The 21,125-nt window shown below is 43.1% G+C and overlaps 1 protein-coding gene and 1 long non-coding RNA gene across 8 annotated transcripts in view; one reads left to right on the top strand and one right to left on the bottom strand.

The window, feature by feature from the left end:
- Positions 1-21,125, bottom strand: part of rfc4 (replication factor C subunit 4) — a 39,556-nt gene that overhangs the window by 794 nt on the left and 17,637 nt on the right. For 6 of the 7 annotated variants that reach the window (XM_033031966.1, XM_033031963.1, XM_033031965.1 and 3 more), the window contains 8 exons: positions 19,517-19,595; positions 17,849-17,928; positions 7,660-7,779; positions 5,049-5,192; positions 4,469-4,589; positions 3,954-4,079; positions 1,353-1,433; positions 33-149 (listed from right to left, as the gene is read on the bottom strand). In XM_033031966.1, coding sequence (XP_032887857.1) covers positions 33-149; positions 1,353-1,433; positions 3,954-4,079; positions 4,469-4,589; positions 5,049-5,192; positions 7,660-7,779; positions 17,849-17,928; positions 19,517-19,595 — 868 coding nt within the window. Of the gene's footprint in view, positions 1-32; positions 150-530; positions 901-1,352; positions 1,434-3,953; positions 4,080-4,468; positions 4,590-5,048; positions 5,193-7,659; positions 7,780-17,848; positions 17,929-19,516; positions 19,596-21,125 lie in introns of those variants that run through there. The other variant, XM_033031967.1, reaches the window with a different exon arrangement.
- LOC116979973 lies at positions 18,189-19,184 on the top strand. Its single transcript, XR_004413815.1, has 3 exons — positions 18,189-18,272; positions 18,658-18,661; positions 19,105-19,184. It is a non-coding gene; the product is annotated as an uncharacterized LOC116979973 (long non-coding RNA).

Genomic DNA, 21,125 nt, shown 5'->3' with positions numbered 1-21,125 from the left:
CGTAACTTGGTTTTATTTCATTCCATACTTACTGCCAATTTTAGCGTGATAGCTGATTTTTGTTGGTCGCTGAGATCCTCTTTGTCAATAATGAGTTCATGTAGCTGGTTGATTAACTGTGTTGCAGCATATCCGTCATTAATCATATTCTGACAAAAAGACAATGGTGGATGAACAAATATTTTTTGTAATCCAATATTAGAAATGCAACCCAGCTCCAATTTTCTTTTAAAGTGTTAACTTGTTTGTTCAATAAGCAACAACAATCAAAAGTACATGAATACAACTGAACAGTTGTATCATTTTTCTACACTTGCACAATTAATACAAAAAACAGCTCTTTTTACAGATAAAAAGTGCAAAATCCTTGCAAACATTAGCTAATCTCTGCCACAGAAGGTAGTTGAGGCCAGTTCATTGGCTATATTTAATGTGACCCTTGTGGCTAAAGGGATCAGGGGGTATGGAGAGAAGGCAGGTACAAGATACTGAGTTGGATGATCATATTGAATGGCGGTGCAGGCTCGAAGGGCCGAATGGCCTACTCCTGCACCTATTTTCTATGTAATTTAGGTCAATGTTAGAGACAATGCTTTATCCAAAGGGCAAAAAAAAGAGCTGACCAATTAACATTAAGCACACATAACACAAATATACCTGGTCCACAGACCATAGTCATTTATTTCCAAGAAGTAAGCATCATCCACTCAAGATGGCCTTGAGAAGGACTAAGTTATACAGGCCCTCTCCAATTTGGCTTGTATCCCTCTAAATCTTACCCATTTAGCTCTGGTGAACTACTTGCAGTTCTCATGATGAAGTCCCACAATATGGTTGGGTAAGGACTTGTAGGGTATGGAACCACTGACGTTGAAAGCATATAACTTCATTAATCATATTCTTACAAAAGAATAACTTACAGGGTAAGCCATTTCAATGTGACAAAAGTGTTCCAGCATCACTAGAGTTTATAACAATGATTACCGAAAATGTACATTGAGATTTGAATGTTACGCACTAAAGAAAATGACCGACTAGTTTAACTAAACAATCGCATCTATTTTCACCCAGCCTCCTATCTATTCACCTAATGAATGAACATTGTATTTTTCAGCATCTCCCCAATTTAATGAGAAGACTGGTTTGCAAGTTTTACAAATGGGGTGTGTTCCTTATATGTGTTCCTTATTAACTTTCTACTTCACTGTCTTAGCCCACAGTAATTAATACTGGTTATAATTTCATACATCACACAAGCTCTCCAACAATACAACTGGGCACTATTAATTTTGTTTTAATGGCCCTGATGTTGAGAGCTCTGTCCAATGTTTAATTAAATGACGAGTTCTCACCTTTACCACGATTTCCAGCTTCTCAAATGAACTACTGTGACAAGCAGCCAAAAGACCATCAATCAAATCAGATGGTACAGCCTGGGGGAAATAATGAAAAATATAACTAATAACTTAATTCATACTGTATTGGAAATGCTGTGGAATGGAAAAACCGAATAAATAAATGGCAACAGATTAAGAACTGAAAATATTGGAAATTCAAAAATGGCAACATTTTTAGAACACTAAATATTTTCAGTTTTACTTTACAATAAATGCAGCTAGGACCAGTCACCAAATGTCAGACTTTAAGAGCCAAAGCCTTGTGAGATTCAGTTGTATTAGCATCTACAGTAGCTAATACAGGGGCCTCAAGTCTTTTCTAGTTCAGAATTCCCCGATCTTTCAAAAATATTTCTAACTCTGAAATGTGTGGATCCAGCAAATCGTAGAGACATGGCACAGGAACAGGTCTTGCACATCCATGCAGACCATGAATTACCTATCTGTGCTAATCTTATTTATCAGTACTTGTCGTCTGTAGTCTATTATTTCCTAGCAATTCAAGTGCTTGTCCAAATGATGCTTAAATGTAGCTAGACTATGTATGTACCACCTTATCAGACAGATGGGTGGATTTGTGCACTTAATGTATTATATTTCCTTTGTAGTGTCCTTTAACTGCTTATCTAGTTCTGGCCACCGTTACAATTTTTCTGGCAGCTTGCATGATGCAAGATACACAAGAGTGTCTTACATGCAAGTGCTTCAGAACAACTGTTCACTCTTATGCACCAACTCGATTGCCAAAAGTACATAATTCTGCTTAACATTTCTTCCCATACAGTTACAATATTATCCCCGTATTCTTCCCATCCATGCTAAATGTATTCATACACTTCCATACAGGCAGGGTAACAAGTAGGCTGTTGTGTTGCAACTGAAGCATTGTCTGCATACTGTATGACACACTGTTAACCAGGGTTTATGCCTGATGTGGAAGTGCACTGAGTAGCAATTGATTCAGCATATCTGCACTCAAACTGGCTCAAACAGCCATCTGAGCCATCTTAGATTTACTAAAGAAGATCCTGTTGAGGGATGTGGTCCATGAAAATTATCATTTCCTGGTATACAAGTACTGATGGACAGTGGCACAGCTGCTGCCTCACAGCACCAGAGAAACGAGTTTGATCCTGACCTTGGCTGCTGTCTGTGAAATTTGCACATTCTCCTTGTGACCGGATTGGTTTTCTCCGGGTACTCCCGTTTCCTCCCACATCCCAAAAGTGTGTGGGGTTGCCTCTAAATTTCTCCGAATGTGTTGGGAAAAGAAGTGAAGACAGCCCCTTGTGGAAATACTTCACTAGAGAAGATAGGTCCCTGCCAACAACTAAACCTGCACCTTAATTAATATATACGGTAAGAAAAGACACAAAGCGATGGAATAACTCAGCGGGTCAGGCAGCATCTCTGGAGAACATAGATAGGAGACATTTCAGGTCGGAACCCTTCTCAAGACTGATTGTGGTGGGGAGGGATTAGCCGTTTTATCAAGCACTTGCGCTCAGTCGGCCAAGACCTTCTGGATATCCTGGTTGCTAACCATTTCCCATCTCATCTTCCCATTTACATACTGACCTTTCCATCCTGGGCCTCAAATTTAGGCACTAAGTAAACCAGGTATCAGCGAGCTTGTTCTGCATAGGGTCAGGACACATGTCTGTGAGCGGATGGCATCCACATCTATCACGTGTTCACATGGATCCTACCCCGGATGGCAGGCATCAAACCACGTGTTAACATGGATCCTGCCCCTTCGAGGACGCCACCCAGAGCGCTGGCCCCTACTTACGGGCGCTCACGAACACAGCGTGCCTACGGTCCATTGCCTTGGCTCTGTCCTGAAGGCGCTGGCCCAAATACTCACACTCACTCGTCCCCGGCCTATTGACAACCCCGATCCTGAAAGTGAAGCCCAGACACAGAAGGTGCGCGGCCGTGCCGGCGGCTTTGCGCAGGATGCGGTACAGCCAGAGCTCGGCCCCGCTCGGGCGCTCCGCAATTGCAGCCTCCAGTTCAGGCCTCCTTGCGTGCCTCGGGCCCGGGAGGTACTGCGGAAGTCTGCGGAAGTCTGCGGGCCGGATGACTACGGAAAAAAACCCGCCTGCGGGCCGGATGATTTCGGGTTACGGGTCGTATTCAGCCCAGGGGCCGTAGGTTGCCAACCCCTGACGTAAGCTGAAAGAACAGCATCTCATATTCCGCTTGGGTAGCTTATAACACAATGGTATAAATGACAAATTCGCCAATTTTAGGTAACTACCAACCTCCCCCACACTTCTTTCCCATGCCCCACCTGGACTTGCACTCATTTTGCCCCTTTGCCTCCACTTACATTCCTTCCTCTAGCTTCACAATTTGCAATTCCTCCCCTCCTCTCTTTTAACTTTATCTATCCCCCAATACCATAATCAGGCTGTGAAGGGTCCCTACACAAAACATCACCTATCCATGTTTTCCAGAGATGCTGCCCGAGTTACTCCAGCATTTACTTCTTCTGTAACCCAGCACCTGAAGTTCCTTGTGTCTAAAAAGGGGAAGATAACATTTTCTTACTCCAGAAATTTCAACGATGACTTGCTCTGTTATGTCTTTTCCTCCAGTAAGTCTTGCTGCACATTGCAGGTAAGTTATCGCTTTTCTTAAGTCTCCTTCTGATACATCGATGAGCATATTGATTGTCTAAAACAAAAGGCACCATATTAAAAGCATTTACCAACTATGTCAAATAAAGGTCCAAATTTACATTTAGTGCACGGAAGTGAAACCATAAACTATTTATTTTTTAGTTTAGAGATACAACACGGAAATATGCCCTTTGGCCCACGCCGACCAGCGATCCCTGTACACTTTAGGTCACCATTGGCACCCGGCACAATCGTTAATTTCGAGCCCTGACAACTTCATCCTGAAAAGGATGTAATGCATCTTGAAATTGCTACTTACTGTAGTAATGCTTGTATTACAAGAGATTAGAGTCACATTCCTAAACAAAGTTGCAATCACATTGACTTCCAAATCAAGATTTGAGTTTGAAATTTATGGTACAAGTCCAGATTGCACAAACTTACTTCATTATTACATTGCACATTCTCTTTCTCACAGATGTCCCGCAACCTTTCTTCCTGTATGCGGTCTGTCAAAGGTTTAAACCGGAATTTGGAGCAGCGAGACGTCAATGGCTCAATTATCCTAAAACACAGGAAACATCTTGAATAAATCCTGATCCAAGCTAAGATAATAAGTGGACACAGGTAAGGGGGGTGGAGGTTCTGATAGCTAGCTGGTTGGATGAAAGGCCAGAGATCAAAGCTGAAAGTACAAGACAGAGGGATTGAAGAGTTTAAATTGTGATGCCAAAGCTGAAAGTAGGAATGAATGTAGGAGGATCGGCCGGGGGTGGGGGGGGAGAAATAGCTGCGTCCAGGTGGGCCATGGGTGTAAGAAAGGGGTCATGGGGGAAGGAAGGAGGGAATTGCTAGAGTTGAAGCATTCAATGATCATATCGTTGTGTTGTACATTTCCCAAGTGGAATATGATGTGGTTTCCACAGTTTGCGTGTGGTCTCACTCTGAATAGTTGCAGTAAATAACACGTTCCTCCGCCTCCAACCCTTCAGTGAGACATTTTAAATGGTTATGGCTCTCCTACCTACTGATATAATTGCAGATGAGACAAAAGCGTGTGGTTTTTGACTCCCTCTCCATTGTGCGGCGAAGGGCAGCCTGTGCAGCATTTGTCATGGAGTCTGCTTCATCCAGGATGATGATCTTAAATGGAGGAGCAGGTCTCCCACTGGAAGAAATAGCATAAACGGTGGATGATTACACTGTGAACATTTTCACAAAAGAGAGTCAGATTCACAAGAGGGATTATTTTCAGCAGGACACAAAGCTGTAAAATTGAGAATACAGGTCCACCACCGATTTTCCGGCACCCTTGGCTCCAGAGCATTGCCTTATTATCCATTTTGCCAGACCAACATAGGTCAAGGCCTTGGGGGCAGGGGGGCCAGGGGGGGAGATACCAGCCCGCATGGTCGGCCTCAGAAGTCGCGTTCCAGACAGAGTTTCAGAACAGGGTGGAGGTTTCCAGTGCGCTTGTCATTTTGTCCGGATTAAAGGAGGTTCTGGACCACCAACCCGCACGTCTTTGGAATGTGGGAGGAAACTGGAGCACCCAGAGAAAACCCACATGGTCACAGGGAGAGCGTACAAACTCCGCACAGACAGCACCTGTAGTCAGCATCAAACCCAAGTCTCTAGTGCTGTGAGGCAGCAGCTATTCAGCTGCACCACTGTGCCGCCCCAAGTGTGTCTTAATGAATGAGTTTGTTTAATGTTGTACCCCCCCCCCCCATTGAAATGAGAATTGGAAGTTAATTGATTATTTACATTCTGAATGGCAAGCAGGGCAGGTTGTAATTAGCACATCTGTGAATTGTACAGAAGACGTTAGTGTAGTGATATACAAGATGTGATTATATTTAAGAAATTTATGAAGGTAATCGGCAGGTAACATACGCCTTGGAAAAAAGGAGTCTAAACAGAGGAGCAAAGCAATCTCCATAGTACAGATTAGCAATCACATGGCATAGAGAAACGTTAAACAGGAGGGATTAGGATTGAAAACTAATGAGGCTCTTGGTTGAAATTCTACCTTTGGAAGTATCAACCATTCTCAGGATGCTGAGGGATTATAAAACATTCAAACAAGGTTTGCCCAGAACCGACAGATTATGTCAGAGAAGATTGAACAGAGTATTGTGGTCTGGTCTTCTGCAATTCTGATCACCCCACTACAGGAAGGATGCAGAAGAGGTTTACCAGAATGCTGCCTGGATTAGAGCAAATTAGCTAGAAGGAGAAGCTGGACAAATTTGGATTGTTTTCTCTGGAGCGTCGGAAGCTGAGGGAGGACCTGATAGAAATATATAAAATTACAAGAGCATAGAGAGGGTAGACAGTCAGAAGCTTTTTTTCTTTCAGGATGGAAATGTCAAAGACACAAAATGTCAGAGATGTGCAGGGCCAGAGTGGTGGTTGCCTGATACGTATTGGCAAGGGTTGTGGTAGAGATAGATGCAATAGTGGCAGTTGAGAGATTGTTAAGATAAGCATACGGATATGTAGGGAATGGAGCAATAATTAGCATGTGCAGGCAGAGGAAATTAGTTTGACCTGTCATCATGTTCGGCACAGGCATTATGGTCTGAAGAACCTGTCTCAGTGCTGGTCTGTTATGTTTTATGAACAAGCTGGGAATCCTTTATCCAGTAAAGAGAAGACTAATGGGCCTGTCCTACTTAGGCGACTAGGCTGTCGCCACATGGTCGCTGGGGTGTCGCTTGTATGGTCGTGAGTAGCCTCCTCAATCGGACAAAGAGTCGTAGCGTCTTTCTGGCCGCGGCTGGATTTTCAACATGTTGAAACATTTTCGGAGACTGTCGGCGACAGTTGGTTTGACGCCAATGAGCGTAGCTTGACTTCTCCTAACATAGCGCTGTCGTAGTTGTCGCCAGGTGATGTAAGTTGTAGCCGGTGCTGACTTCGTTTTTTTGTTGTTGTTAAAAGTAATGATTCTATTTCAAATTTTATGTCGATGGGGGTTCCAAGTCACTGGTTTTTCAGCGACCTGCTACGACTATGACAGCTGCCTAAAGATAGCCTAAGTGGGACAGGCCCATTAGTTTTTACTGTTGGATCTCATGAACACAGGCCCTTTAAGAATTTTAAGGTTAACAAAGGGCTTGACAGATTATATGTGGAGATGCTTCCAAGTGTGTGAAATGTTTAAACTAGAGGCTGCAATGTTGTGTTAGTGGCTTAAAAAGCCAATTGGAAATTCATGAATCTTCTTTACCTAACTCAGCTTTGGGTAGAATGCAGAACCACAAATAGACTAGATGCATTTAAGGGAAACCAGATAAATAAGCAAGACAAAAGCATAGTTTATGTATAGCTTTAGAGAAGGGTGGCGGGAGGCTTGCATTAGAGCATGAACATCATGGGCCTGTTACGGTGCCGCAAGTTCAATGTGGTCATTTATTGAAAAACAAGAAAAATATGTACAGGAGTAGGTTATTCGGCCCTTTGAGCCTACCCTTCAATATGATCTTGGCTGATCATCTAGAATCAGTACCTCATTCCTGCTTTAACCCCATATCCCTTGATTCCTTTAGCCCTAAGAGCTAAAACTAACTCTTGAATACAGCTACCCTTTAGAATAAGTTTTCAGTACTTATTGAAAACTTGGTACTTACTCTGAACGAGATCCTGCTACCACCAACTTTGCAAAGTTTTTCACCTTTTCCCGCACAACTTGGATACCACGTTCATCAGAAGCATTAAGCTCGAGAACTCTCTTGCGGTACAGCTCAGGTCTGCAAACGGGATGTGATCAGAATTAACATCTCAACAATATAACCAATCTCCAATGCAAACATTCTTTGTTCTATACATTTTTAAATATCAAACAGCTTAAATATACAATTCAAAATCAGGAAATAAATTTGGAGAAACATCACGAAGATCTGTGATCATTTGATAATTTCTTCTGTATATTGTGATTGCAGATTATTTTCTTATACTAGAAAAAAGATTAGCAAGAATGTCATATTTTAAGAAAATTTCTTTAAACGTATAACAAAGAACACGGTCAAATATATCAAGGTCAAATATCCATTCTGATCCAACTTCCCCGATAAGAACAATTTTATCTTATATTTATACAAACACCTTCAAAAAAGAATAATTATCTATTAATTTAAAAATCTTACTTTTATTATAGTGCTGGTGAACATGTGATCTTGTTGTAACATTATTGCAGTTAGTTTAGAAACAAAGAAAATAGGTGCAGTAGGCCTTTCGGCCTTTCAATATGATAATGGCTGATGATCCAAAATCATTACCCCGTTCCTGCTTTCTCCCCATATCCTTTGATTATGTTAGCCCCAAGAGCTATATCCAACTCTCTTGAAAAGATCCAGTGAATTGATGTCCACTGCCTTCTGGGGCAGAGAATTCCACAGGTTCACAACCCTCTGGATGAAAATGTTTTTCCTCATCTCAGTCCTAAATGGCCTACCTCTTATTCTTAAACAGTGACACAAAAAGCTGGAATAACTCAGCGGGACAGGCAGCATCTCTGGAGAGACGGAATGGATGACATTTCGGGTCAAGACCCTTCTTCAGACATGAAACTGTGACCCCTGGTTCAGGACACCCCTAACATCGAGAATATTTTTCCTGCATCTAGCCCATCCAATCCCTCAAGAATTTTATATGTTTCTATAAGATCTCCTTATCCATCTCAATTCCAGTGAATATGCCCAGTCGATCCATTCTTTCATCATATGTCAGTTCCGCAATCCCGGGAATTAACCTGGTGAACCTACGCTGCACTCGCTCAATAGCAGGAATGTTCTTCCTCAAATTAGGAGACCAAAACTGCACACAATACTCCAGGTGCGGTCTCAATGGCCCAGTACAACTGCAGTAGGACCTCCTTGCTCCTATACTCAAATCTTCTCGCTGTGAATGGCAACATGCCATTTGCTTTCTTCATTGCCTGCTGTACATGCATGTTTACTTTCAGTGGCTGATGTACAATGACACCCAGGTCTCGTTGCACCACCCCTTTTCCTAATCTGACACCATTCAGGTAATAATCTGCCTTCTTGTTCTTGCTACCAAAGTGGATAACCTCACATTTATCCACATTATACTGCATCTGCCATACATCTGCCCACTCACCCAACCTATCCAAGTCATCCTGCAGCCGCATAGCATCCGCCTCACAGCTCACACAGCTACCCAGCTTTGTGACATCCACAAACTTGGAAATGTTACATTTAATTCCTTTGTCTAAATCGTTAATATATATTGTAAATAACTGGGGTCCTAGCATCGAGCCTTACGGCACTAGTCACTGCCTGCCATTCAGAAAAGGCCCCGTTGATTCCTACTCTTTGCTTCCTGTCTGCCAACCAGTTTTCTATCCATGTTAATACCCTACCCCCAATAGCATGCGCTCAAATTCTGCACGCTAATCTCTTGTGGGACCCTGTCAAACACTTTTTGAAAGTCCAGATACACCACATCCACTGGCTCTCCCTTATCAATTCTACTTGTTACATTTTTTAAAAATTCCAGAAGATTAGTCACGCATGATCATAAATCCATGCTGACTTTGACTGATCCTGTCACAGCTTTCCAAATTTAGTTTTTAGTTTAGTGATACAGCACGGAAACAGCACCAGAGATCCCAGCACATTAACACTATCTTACACACACTAGGGACAATTTACACATACACCATGCCAATTAACCTACATACCTGTACGTCTTTGGAGTGGGAGGGGAAACCAAAGATCTCGGAGGAAATCCACACGATCACGGGGAGAATGTACAAACTCCGTACAGACAGCACCCGTAGTCAGGATCGAACCCGGGTCTGCGGCTCTGCAAGCGCTGTAAGGCAGCGACTCTACCGCTGCGCCACCATGGCTGCCCACAAACGCGCTGTTATTACATCTTTAATAATCGACTCAAGTATCTGCCGATGTCAGGCTAAGTTTATTTGTTTATTGTCACGTGTACTAAGGTATAGTGGAAAGCTTTTGTTGCGTGTCGGTGGAAAGATGATACTGGCTTACAATCAAGCCATCCAGTGTAAAGATACATGATAAAGGGCATGGCCGTCCGAAGGGGGGGTGCGTTGGGTGCGACCACACCCCCCTTTTCCCCCCCAGAGTAAGAAAAAATCCCAAGGGGGAAAAATAAAAATCGGAAAAAAAAAACTGACCCGCAGGATAAGGGAGTACCCATTTATCCGGGTCCGGGGGGGGGGGTGTGGGAGGGGGAGAGAGAGAGGGGCAGGGAGGAGAGTGAGAGATGGGGGAGGGAAGAGGGAATTGGGGATTATCTTTAGTGAGATTGTAAAATCAAGGAAGGTTTTAGAGCTATTATATTTTGTCCTCCATATGAGTAATATGAAACAATATCAAATAATATCAAACAATTGGAACTGCTTTCTTTTCCTTGATAATAATACTGAAAAATATGAATTCCATAGTTTGTGACATAAATATACATTTTAAAGGGATCATTATATACAGATGTAACATTTCCATTTCGAGATCGGAGGGGGGGGGGAGGCAAATATGCGTCAAGCCGATAGCTTTAATCGTCAAAGAGTTGAAAGAGAGCCTAATTCATAAAGAGCTGAGAAGAGGAATCAGAGCTGCCAAGGAAAGGTACCTGGGTGTCATGGTACACCAGTCATTGAAAGTAGGCATGCAGGTGCAGCAGGCAGTGAACAAAGCAAATGGTATGTTAGCATTCATAGCAAAAGGATTTGAGTATAGGAGCAGGGAGGTTCTACTGCAGTTGTACAGGGTCTTGGTGAGACCACACCTGGAGTATTGCGTACAGTTTTGGTCTCCTAATCTGAGGAAGGACATTCTTGACATAGAGGGAGTACAGAGAAGGTTCACCAGTGATTCCTGGGATGTCAGGACTTACATATGAAGAAAGAGTGGATAGACTCGGCTTGTACTCACTAGAACTTAGAAGATTGAGGGGGGATCTTATAGAAACTTACAAAATTCTTAAGGGGTTGGAGCGGTGAATCTCTGGAATTCTCTGCCACAGAAGGTAGTTGAGGCCAGTTCATTGCCTATATTTAAGAGGGAGTTAGATGTGGCCCTTGTGGCTAAAGGGATCAGGGGGTATGGGGAGAAGGCAGGTACAGGATACGGAGTTGGATGATCGGCCATGATCATCTTGAATGGCGGTGCAGGCTCGAAGGGCCGAATGGCCTACTCCTGCGCCTATTTTCTATGTTTCTATGTACTCTGAGAAGTTGAGGAGCAAGTTCTCAGCTAGTGACGCTTCTTCAGTTTGGAAGGGCATGCAAGAAATCACCAGCTATAAGGGGAAAGCCCCCCACTCTTTGGACAATCGTCAGCTGACGAACTACCTGAATGAGATTTACTGCAGGTTTGAAAATCAGAAACATAACCCTGGTACCCCCTCCCCAACAAACACAGCCAGACCTCAATCTGCAAAGAATGGACCCTGCACCCTCTCCTTCCCATTCACCACCTCACACCTACTTAAGGCAAGACTCCAGTAATGAAAAGAGTGGACCCTTTCCCACCCCCACCAACACTTCACACCCAATTACTCATTTTTAACCAGTCCCTGCAAAGATGCACTGTCCCTGCCTGCTTCAAAGTCTCCACCGTTGTCCCTGTACCCAAAAAGGTAAGGATTACTGGTCTTAATGATTACAGGCTTGTCGCACTGACCTCTGTAGTCATGAAGACCGTTGAAAGGCTTGCTGGCCAAGCTGAAAAATATCACAATCCCTCTGCTGGACCCTCTGCATTTTGCATATTGGGCCAATAGATCTGTGGATGATGCAGTCAATCTGGGCCTACACTTCATCCTCCAGCACCTAGACCTCCAGGGGACCAATGCGAGGATTTTGTTTGTTGATTTTAGCTCTGCATTCAACACCATTGTGCCAGAGCTACTACACTCCAAACTTTCCGAGTTGACTGTGCCTGAACCCCTCTGTTGGTGGATCACCAGCTTCCTGACAGACAGGAAGCAGCATGTGAGACGGGAAAGCATATCTCGGACCCGCAAACACTCAGCATAGGAGCACCGCAAGATGCGTACTCTCCCCTCTCCTCTACTCTCGCCACACCAATGACTGCACCTCCACAGACACCTCTGTCAAGCTTCTCAAGTTTGCGGACGACACATCCTTGATTGGACTGATCCAGGATAGGGATCTCTGTACTCTTTTCAATTTGACATCTTTCCTATAACATGGTGCCCAGAACTGAACACAATATTCTAAATGCGGTCTCACCAACGTCTTATACAACTGCAACATGACCTCACAACTTCCATACTCAATACTCTGACTGATGAAGGTCAAAGTGCCAAAATACGTTTTGACCACCTGATATACCTGCGACACGACCTTCAAGGAACCATGCAACCATCAACCATTCCTCTGCCCACCTGGCTAATTGATCCAGATCCTGCTGCAAACCTGCTCATCTTGCCCTGTTCTGTGATGTTTCACAGAGTGCTGGAGTAACTCAGCGGGTCAGGCTGAGTATAGAAGTTGGGAGGTCATGTTGCAGTTGCATAAGAAGTTGGTGAGGCTGCATTCAGAGTATTGTATTCAGTTCTGGGCACCATGTTATAGGAAAGATGTCATCAAACTGGAAAGGGTACAGAGAAGATTTACGAGGATGTTGCCAGGACTAGAGGGCCAGAGCTATAGGGAGAGGCTGAGTAGGCTGGGACTCTATTTCCTGGAGCACAGGAGGATGAGGGATGATCTAATAGAGGTGTATAACCATATAACAATTACAGCACGGAAACAGGCCATCTCGACCCTTCTAGTCCGTGCCGAACATGTATTCTCCCCTAGTCCCATATACCTGCGCTCAGACCATAACCCTCCATTCCTTTCCCGTCCATATAACTATCCAATTTATTTTTAAATGATAAAAACGAACCTGCCTCCACCACCTTCACTGGAAGCTCATTCCACACAGCCACCACTCTCTGAGTAAAGAAGTTCCCCCTCATGTTACCCCTAAACTTCTGTCCCTTAATCCTCAAGTCATGTCCCCTTGTTTGAATCTTCCCTACTCTCAGTGGGAAAAGCATATCCACGTCAACTCTGTCTATCCCTCTCATAATTTTAAAGACCTCTATCAAGTCCCCCCTTAACCTTCTGCGCTCCAAAGAATAAAGCCCTAACTTGTTCAATCTTTCTCTGTAACTTAGTTGCTGAAACCCAGGCAACATTCTAGTAAATCTCCTCTGTACTCTCTCTATTTTGTTGACATCCTTCCTATAATTAGGCGACCAAAATTGTACACCATACTCCAGAATTGGCCTCACCAATGCCTTGTACAATTTTAACATTACATCCCAACTTCTATACTCAATGCTCTGATTTATAAAGGCCAGCACACCAAAAGCTTTCTTCACCAGCCTATCTACATGAGATTCCACTTTCAGGGAACTGTGCACAGTTATTCCCAGATCCCTCTGTTCACCTGCATTCTTCAATTCCCTACCATTTACCATGTACGTCCTATTTTGATTTGTGTATAAAATCATGATTTGAATAGATATGGTTGAGTCTTTTGCCTAGAGTATGTGAATCGAGGAGCAGAGGACATAAGTTTAAGGTGAACGGCAAAAGATTTAATAGGAATCTGAGGGGTATGTTTTTCACACAAAGGGTGGTAGGTGTATGGAACAAGCTGCCAGAGGAGGTAGTTGAGGCGGGGACTATCGCAACATTTAAGAAACAGTTAGACAGGTACAGTGGCTTGCAAAAGTTTTCATACCCCTTGAACTTTTCCACATTTTGTCACGTTACAACCACAAACGTAAATGTATTTTATTGGGATTTTATGTGATAGACCAACACAAAGTGGTGCATAATTGTGAAGTGGAAGGAAAATTATATATGGTTTTCAAATTTTTTTACAAATAAAAAACTGAAATGTGTGGCGTGCAAAAGTATTCAGCCACCCTGAGTCAATACTCTGTAGAACCACCTTTCGCTGCAATTACAGCTGCAAGTCTTTTGGGGTATGTCTCTACCAGCTTTGCACATCTAGAGACTGAAATGTTTGCCCATTCTTCTTTGCAAAATAGCTCAAGCTCAGTCAGATTGGATGGAGAGCATCTGTGAACAGCAATTTTCAAGTCTTGCCAGATTCTCAATTGGATTTAGGTCTGGACTTTGACTGGGCCATTCTAACACATGAATATGCTTTGATCGAAACCGTTCCATTGTAGCTCTGGCTGTATGTTTAGGGTCGTTGTCCTGCTGGAAGGTGAACCTCCGCCCCAGTCTCAAGTCTTTTGCAGACTCTAACAGGTTTTCTTCCAAGATTGCCCTGTATTTGGCTCCATCCATCTTCCCATCAACTCTGACCAGCTTCCTGTCCCTGCTGAAGAAAAGCATCCCCACAGCATGATGCTGCCACCACCATGTTTCACAGTGGGGATGGTGTGTTCAGGGTGATGTGCAGTGTTAGTTTTCCGCCACACATAGCGTTTTGCATTTAGGCCAAAAACTTCAATTTTGGTCTCATCTGACCAGAGCACCTTCCTCCACATGTTTGCTGTGTCCCCCACATGGCTTGTGGCAAACTGCAAACGGGACTTCTTATGGCTTTTTTTCAACAATGGCTTTCTTCTTGCCACTCTTCCATAAAGGCCCGATTTGTGGAGTGCACGACTAATAGTTGTCCTGTGGACAGATTCTCCCACCTGAGCTGTGGATCTCTGCAGCTCCTCCAGAGCTACTTGGCTACTTCTCTGATCAATGCTCTCCTTGCCCGGCCTGTCAGTTTAGGTGGACGGCCATGTCTTGGTAGGTTTGCAGTTGTGCCATACTCTTTCCATTTTCAGATGATGGATTGAACAGTGCTCCATGAGATGTTCAAAGCTTGGGATATTTTTTATAACTTAACCCTGCTTTAAACTTCTCCACAACTTTATCCCTGACCTGTCTGGTGTGTTCCTTGGGCTTCATGATGCTGTTTGTTCACTAATGTTCTCTAACAAACCTCTGAGGTCTTCACAGAACAGCTGTATTTATACTGAGATTAGATTACACACAAGTGGGACTCTATTTACTAATTAGGTGACTTCTGAAGGCAATTGGTTGCACTGGATTTTATTTAGGGGTATCAGAGTAAAGGGGGCTGAATACTTTTGCACGCCACACTTTTCAGTTTTTTATTTGTAAAAAAATGTGAAAACCATGTATCATTTTCCTTCCACTTCACAATTATGCGCCACTTTGTGTTGGTCTATCACATAAAATCCCAATAAAATACATTTACGTTTGTGGTTATAACGTGACAAAATGTGGAAAAGTTCAAGGGGTATGAAAACTTTTGCAAGCCACTGTATATGGATAGGACAGGTTCGGAGGGATATGGATCAAACGTGGGCAGGTGGGACTAGTGCAGATGGGACATGCAGGGTCGAAGGGCCTGTTTCCACACTGTATCACTCTATGGCTCTATCTATCTTTCCCTCTCAAACACATTCTCCTGCCTTCTCCACATTACCTCTGACACCCGTATCAATCAAGAATCTATCAATCTCCTCCTGAAAAATGTCCATTGACTTGACCTCCACAGCTGTCTGTGGCAATGAATTCCACAGTTCACCACCCTCTGACTTAAGAAATTCCTGCTCATCTCCTTCCTAAATTCTTTTAATTCAGAGGCTGTGGCCACTGGTCCTAGACTCTCCCACTAGTGGAAACATCCTCTCCACATCCACTCCATCCAGGTTTTTACCAGGCTAGGACAGACGGCAACAGCTTCACACCGTGTCCCAAAGCTTGTGTCCTGTCCTGCATCACCTAAGGCGGCAGAGACATTATAGGAGAGGGTAAGCACCGTAACGCTCACGATGGTTTGGGTAACATTCAGGAATGTCTAATTTCCAGAGATGCTGCCTGACTCACTGAGTTACTCCAGCACTCTGTGACATGTCATCTATCCATGTTCTCCAGAGATGCTGCCTGACCCACTGAGTTACTCCAGCACTCTGTGAAACGTCGCCTATTCATATTCTCCGCAGATGCTGCCTGACCCACTTAGTTACTCCAGCACTTTGTGTCTATTTTCCCTTCATCCATCTGCCCAAGCCCACTCTCCCCCCTCCTTTCCTATGTTCCTTTACACCCATAAACCTCTCTCTGCCTTTAGATTTCACTCCTCTTTCAAATCTGCTCTACTTATCTACATTCATTTTTCTTCTTAACTTTTTAGTCATAGAATGATGCAGTGTGGAAACAGGCCCTTCAGCCCAACTTGCCCACACCGACCAACATGTCCCATGTAAACTAGTCCCACTCACACGTGTTTGGCCCATATCCATCTAAATCTGTCCTATTCATGTACGTGTCCAAATGTCTCTTAAACATTAGGATAATCCCAGCCTTAACTACCTCCTCTGGCAGCTCGTTCCATACACCCAGCACCCATTGTGTGAAAAAGCTACCTCTCAGATTCCTGTTAATTTCTGAAATATTGGTCATAAATTTGGTGCAAAGATGCTCCAAAATAAGGCTCAGAATGCATTAGAGAGCATCTAAAACCTTAAGCGGGCCCTGGACCCTGGCATCGAGGGACTTCATGCTTCGCGCTCATGATGTGCTCGGCGCGCACGCTATTTCACATTACATTTTTTGTAATCCTGTCATGCCACCCCTCTTTTTGGAAAGCTTCGTTCGGGCTTGAAGGGAATAATGTTTAGTGCAAGATAAATTCCAGTAAAGATCAGTGTGTCTCCAATGAGGTAGATAGTAGTTCAAGACCTCTCCGTAGTTGTTGAAAGGATGGTTGTAAATCTAAAATGCATGTTATTCATGGTATAAGGTATGCTATATGTAGGGATTGCATTAAACTAGATAGAATCCAAATTGAATCTGTAGAGAGAAACAAATTGTTTCATGTTCATGTCATTTCATCAAAACTGGGAAAGGTCAGAGATAAAACATGTTTTAAGATGCAGAACGAGGCAGAGCTGCTTCAATTTTTTGCTCTGTAATTTCATGTACTCTCGCAAATCTCCCGTTCACAATTCCTCAGAACAAATCTGTCATCTTTATCATCCTATTTCACTTAGCATTTTCATCCTTTTGTATCATTTAACCACCCTTGCCTACACAAAGCTCTTGGTCTCCTCTACTCCCTGTCGCTGAATCTCAAAACTTGTTCTATCTCTAACTTTTTCCAGTTATAATGAAATGTGCGCAACTCAATATATTAATTGCTTGTCTCTGCCTGGCCGTTGATTTTTTTAGTCTTTGTAATACAGCGTGCAAACCGGTCCTTTGGTGCACTAGTTCCATGTTATCCCACTTTTGCATCCTATACACGAGGGCCAATTTGCAGAAGCATGTCGTTGGAATGTGTAAGGAAACCAGAGCACCCAGAGAAAACACAGTCACAGGGAGAACATACAAACTCCTCAGAGACAGCATCCATAGTCAGGATCAAACACTGATTCTACTGCTGCGCCACTGCCCTGCTGAGTATTTCCAGCATTTTACGTTTTGATCTCAACAATGCACACAAGGTACAGAATGTACAGAAGGTTGAGAGTGCACACCACCAGACTCATGGAAACCTGAAGCTGTTCTAAGGCTAGGGTGTTGTCTTATTTACCTTCTTCCCATTGTGGGCATTGGACTTTGTCTGATGTGCTACAATGTTGAGAACTATATTCTACGCTCCGTATCATCCCCTTTGCTCTATCTATAGTATTCAAGTTTGAGTTTTATGTATGGTATAACTGACATGTCTGGATAGAATGCAAACAAAGCATTTCACTGTACCTTGGTATACGTGACAATAATAAACCTAAACTTACCCAAAGAGTTCTCTTGCTGCAGCCAATATTGTAGAGGTTTTCCCTGTCCCAGGGGGTCCGTAAAAAAGCAGGTTGGGAAGCTGCAAAATAATTTTCAATTAAATTTTTTTTGTGACTAGCCACCATTGCGTTAGATTGTCCTTTTATAGATAAATATCTGTATTCAGTCCAGGCCTGTGCCACATATGATGCCAAGTTGAATTAACGTCCTCTGCCTGCATGAGATCCATATCCTACCCCTGTATATACACGTGTTTATCTAAAAACGTCTTAAGCATCACTATTGTATTTGCTTGCATCATCACCTCCGGCAGCCACCGATCTCTGCGTAAAAAGCATGCCCTGCACATCTCCTTCAGATCGCTGCAATTTTGACTTAATTTACTTAAAGGTATTTAAGTACTGAATTTTGTTTCTTTTAAATGTTCTTGGTTCTTGGTTTCTTGGTCCTCCAAAATATTCCAAATGGAATTTAAACTGGAGGTGGTGGAGGGAGGGCTTAAGCCAGAAAGGGTTATTGGGAAGAAAGAGCTACTTTAAATTTAGTTGCATCTGGTTGGGTAACTATAGTAGGGTGGAGATTATTCCATGCTTTAATTGTGCAGGGGAAGAACGAATTGCTGTACACATCTGTCTTTGTAGCTGGGATCACAAATTGGATCGAATGCCCTCGTCTGCTCCTAATTGGTTTGGGTTTGGTGTAGGTCTTGTAATCTATGTCGAGCTGACCATTTAACATTTTGTAAAAACAGGTCAAACGGTGAGCTTCACGTCTGTCTTGGAGGGTTCCACCCCAGAGAATTCAGAAGTTTGGTGACACTCGCTTCTCTCATAGGTGTTAGTAACAAATCGAGCTGCCTGTCTTTGGACACGTTCGATGGAAGAAATGTTTTTATTTGTGTATGGGTCCCATGCTGCAACTGCGTAGTCCAAATGAGGTCTAACGAGGGTGAAGTATAGCTTCTCCTTGACAGAAGTTGAACAATTATGAAAGTTGCGCCTCAGAAAGTTTAGGACACCTGTTGCTTTCACCGTTGCATGATGAGTCTGACCATTCCAACGCAGATCATTCTGCAATTTGATGCCAAGATACTTGGTTTGTTTGGATTCTTCAAGGGTGGCACCAAGTATATTGTAAGATGTTTCACGTGGATTCCTCTTTTTGGTGACACGCATGGTTTCACATTTGGAAGGGTTGAACTGCATGCCCCATTGTTGTGACCACTCAACCATAGTATCGAGATCCTTTTGGAGAGTTGATGGATTTGACTATATGTTTAAATATTCAATATTTTATTTAGCCCCCTCACAACATTCAAACTGTTTGATAGTTTAGATAGCGGGTAGGGGGTCCATCCTTGGCAGTTGGAGGATTTTCAATGGAAAGACTTGCTCAAGTCCTGTCACATAATGCTAATTATGACTCAAACCCCCTGGAACCCCCAATGACCAACCCAATGCAAGCTAAAGATCAACATAGGGCAAATGCAGATCCAGTGCTTTGCAAAAAAACATAAGGCCATTTTTAGCATTCTATCTTGAAACGTTCATAAATTTGAGGAGATAACGCATGAGTGATACTGGTATATCACTTGATATTCCTATCTGCCAACTGGAAGATGCTGAAATATAAATGAATAGTACTCGGTTGCTTTAACCGTCACTTACGTCAGCTCCTTCAATGGCCTTCTTTAGTACAGCCACAACTTCTTCCTGAAACGCAATTTCAGCCACACACTTTGGTCGACTGTATGCCAAAGATAAGACTTACTTTAGTGAGAGATTGTAGTCTGAACACATATACATTGCAACCCACCCTCCACCCCACCTGACAAAAAACTTGTGAATGCTGAAAATCCAAAACAAAAACAAAATGCTAGAAACACTTGTGTCAGAAGGAACTGCAGATGCTTGTTTACACCGTAGATAGGCACAAAATGCTGGAGTAACTCAGCGGGACAGGCAGCATCTCTGGCGGGAAGAAATGGGTGACATTTTGGGATGAAACCCTTCTTCAGACTGGTATTATCTTTGCTGGAAACACTTAGCAAATCAGATGCCTTGTCCTATTGCCTCTTCCCTCAATGTGGCTGGATTGTGTGTTCACCTCTGAATCAGATAAATCAGACACAGGTAGGGTGATGGCTTTGTGCAACACCTTCATTCAGTCAATGAGTGATCCCGAGCTTCCTGCAGCCTGTCATTTTAACCACCTACCCCACTCCCACTCTGACCAGTCCAGGACTTCCTGCACTGTTGCTACACAAGCTTGTGGAGCAACACCTCATCTAACGTCTTTGCAACCTTACAAGCTCAATCTTGACTTCCACAACTTCAGGCAGCTCCTTTCTTTGTCAGTAACAGAACTGGGAGAGTTTCAGAATAAAAGGACATTCTAAAGGTATGTCCTTTCTAAAGGAGACGAGGAGGAATTTCTTTAGTCAGAGGGTGGTGAATCTGGAATTCATTGCCACAGAAGGCTGTGGAGGCCAAGCCAATGGATATATTTAGGTGGAGATTGACAGATTCTTAATTAGAAAGGGTGTCAGTGGTTATTGGAAGAACGCAGGAGAATGGAGTCGAGAGGGAAAGATAGATCAGCAATGATTGAATGGCAGAGAAGACTTGATGAGCCGAATGGCCTAATTTTGCTCCTTGAACTTGTGAAATGGCCACTTCCGCTTCATTCATTCAACTGGTGTCTCCAGACTCGTTTAATTCTAAAACATCCTATCCTCTTTTCCATATCAGAGATTTTAACTGATTCTCTTTCCACAAAGCCTGTTGAACTGCCAAGCTGATCCTGTATGCTGTTTTGTTTAATCTATAAACTGCAGCTGTCTTGACACAATGAAAATTAAATCAGTAGGCCAGCAGTCAGGAATTTGCAAATATCAAAAGGCTGTTGTGTGCCCAGCCTTTATTTCATACTCGTTAAGTCTGCAGAGGCTTTCTTGTTGCACGTTATTGAGTTTTGTATGGCTGCCTGCAGATATTAGCAACATTTAAATCCCTTACATGGAAGGGTAGGAGTGGGTACAGAAAGAAAGAAGTTTTGGAGTTATTGTGGGGAGTTAATAATTGGAAAGCCAACATTTTTTTTTAAAGTGTCGCAATTACTTATTTGTTTTTCCAGTCACTGGCTTCAGATAAGATTTCAATATTATGGTTTTCAGAATATATCATTTTGACGTGGATTAGCCCTCAAGGAATTTCCCTCATACAGCGTGACAACACTCCCATTTACACAGCTATAAAAATTTTTACTGTAAATCAA

The sequence above is a fragment of the Amblyraja radiata genome, chromosome 13, assembly GCF_010909765.2.
Source record: "Amblyraja radiata isolate CabotCenter1 chromosome 13, sAmbRad1.1.pri, whole genome shotgun sequence".
Taxonomy (NCBI): Eukaryota; Metazoa; Chordata; class Chondrichthyes; order Rajiformes; family Rajidae; genus Amblyraja; species Amblyraja radiata.
Note: the sequence above shows the minus strand (reverse complement) of the source record. Positions and strands in the feature narration are given on the sequence as shown.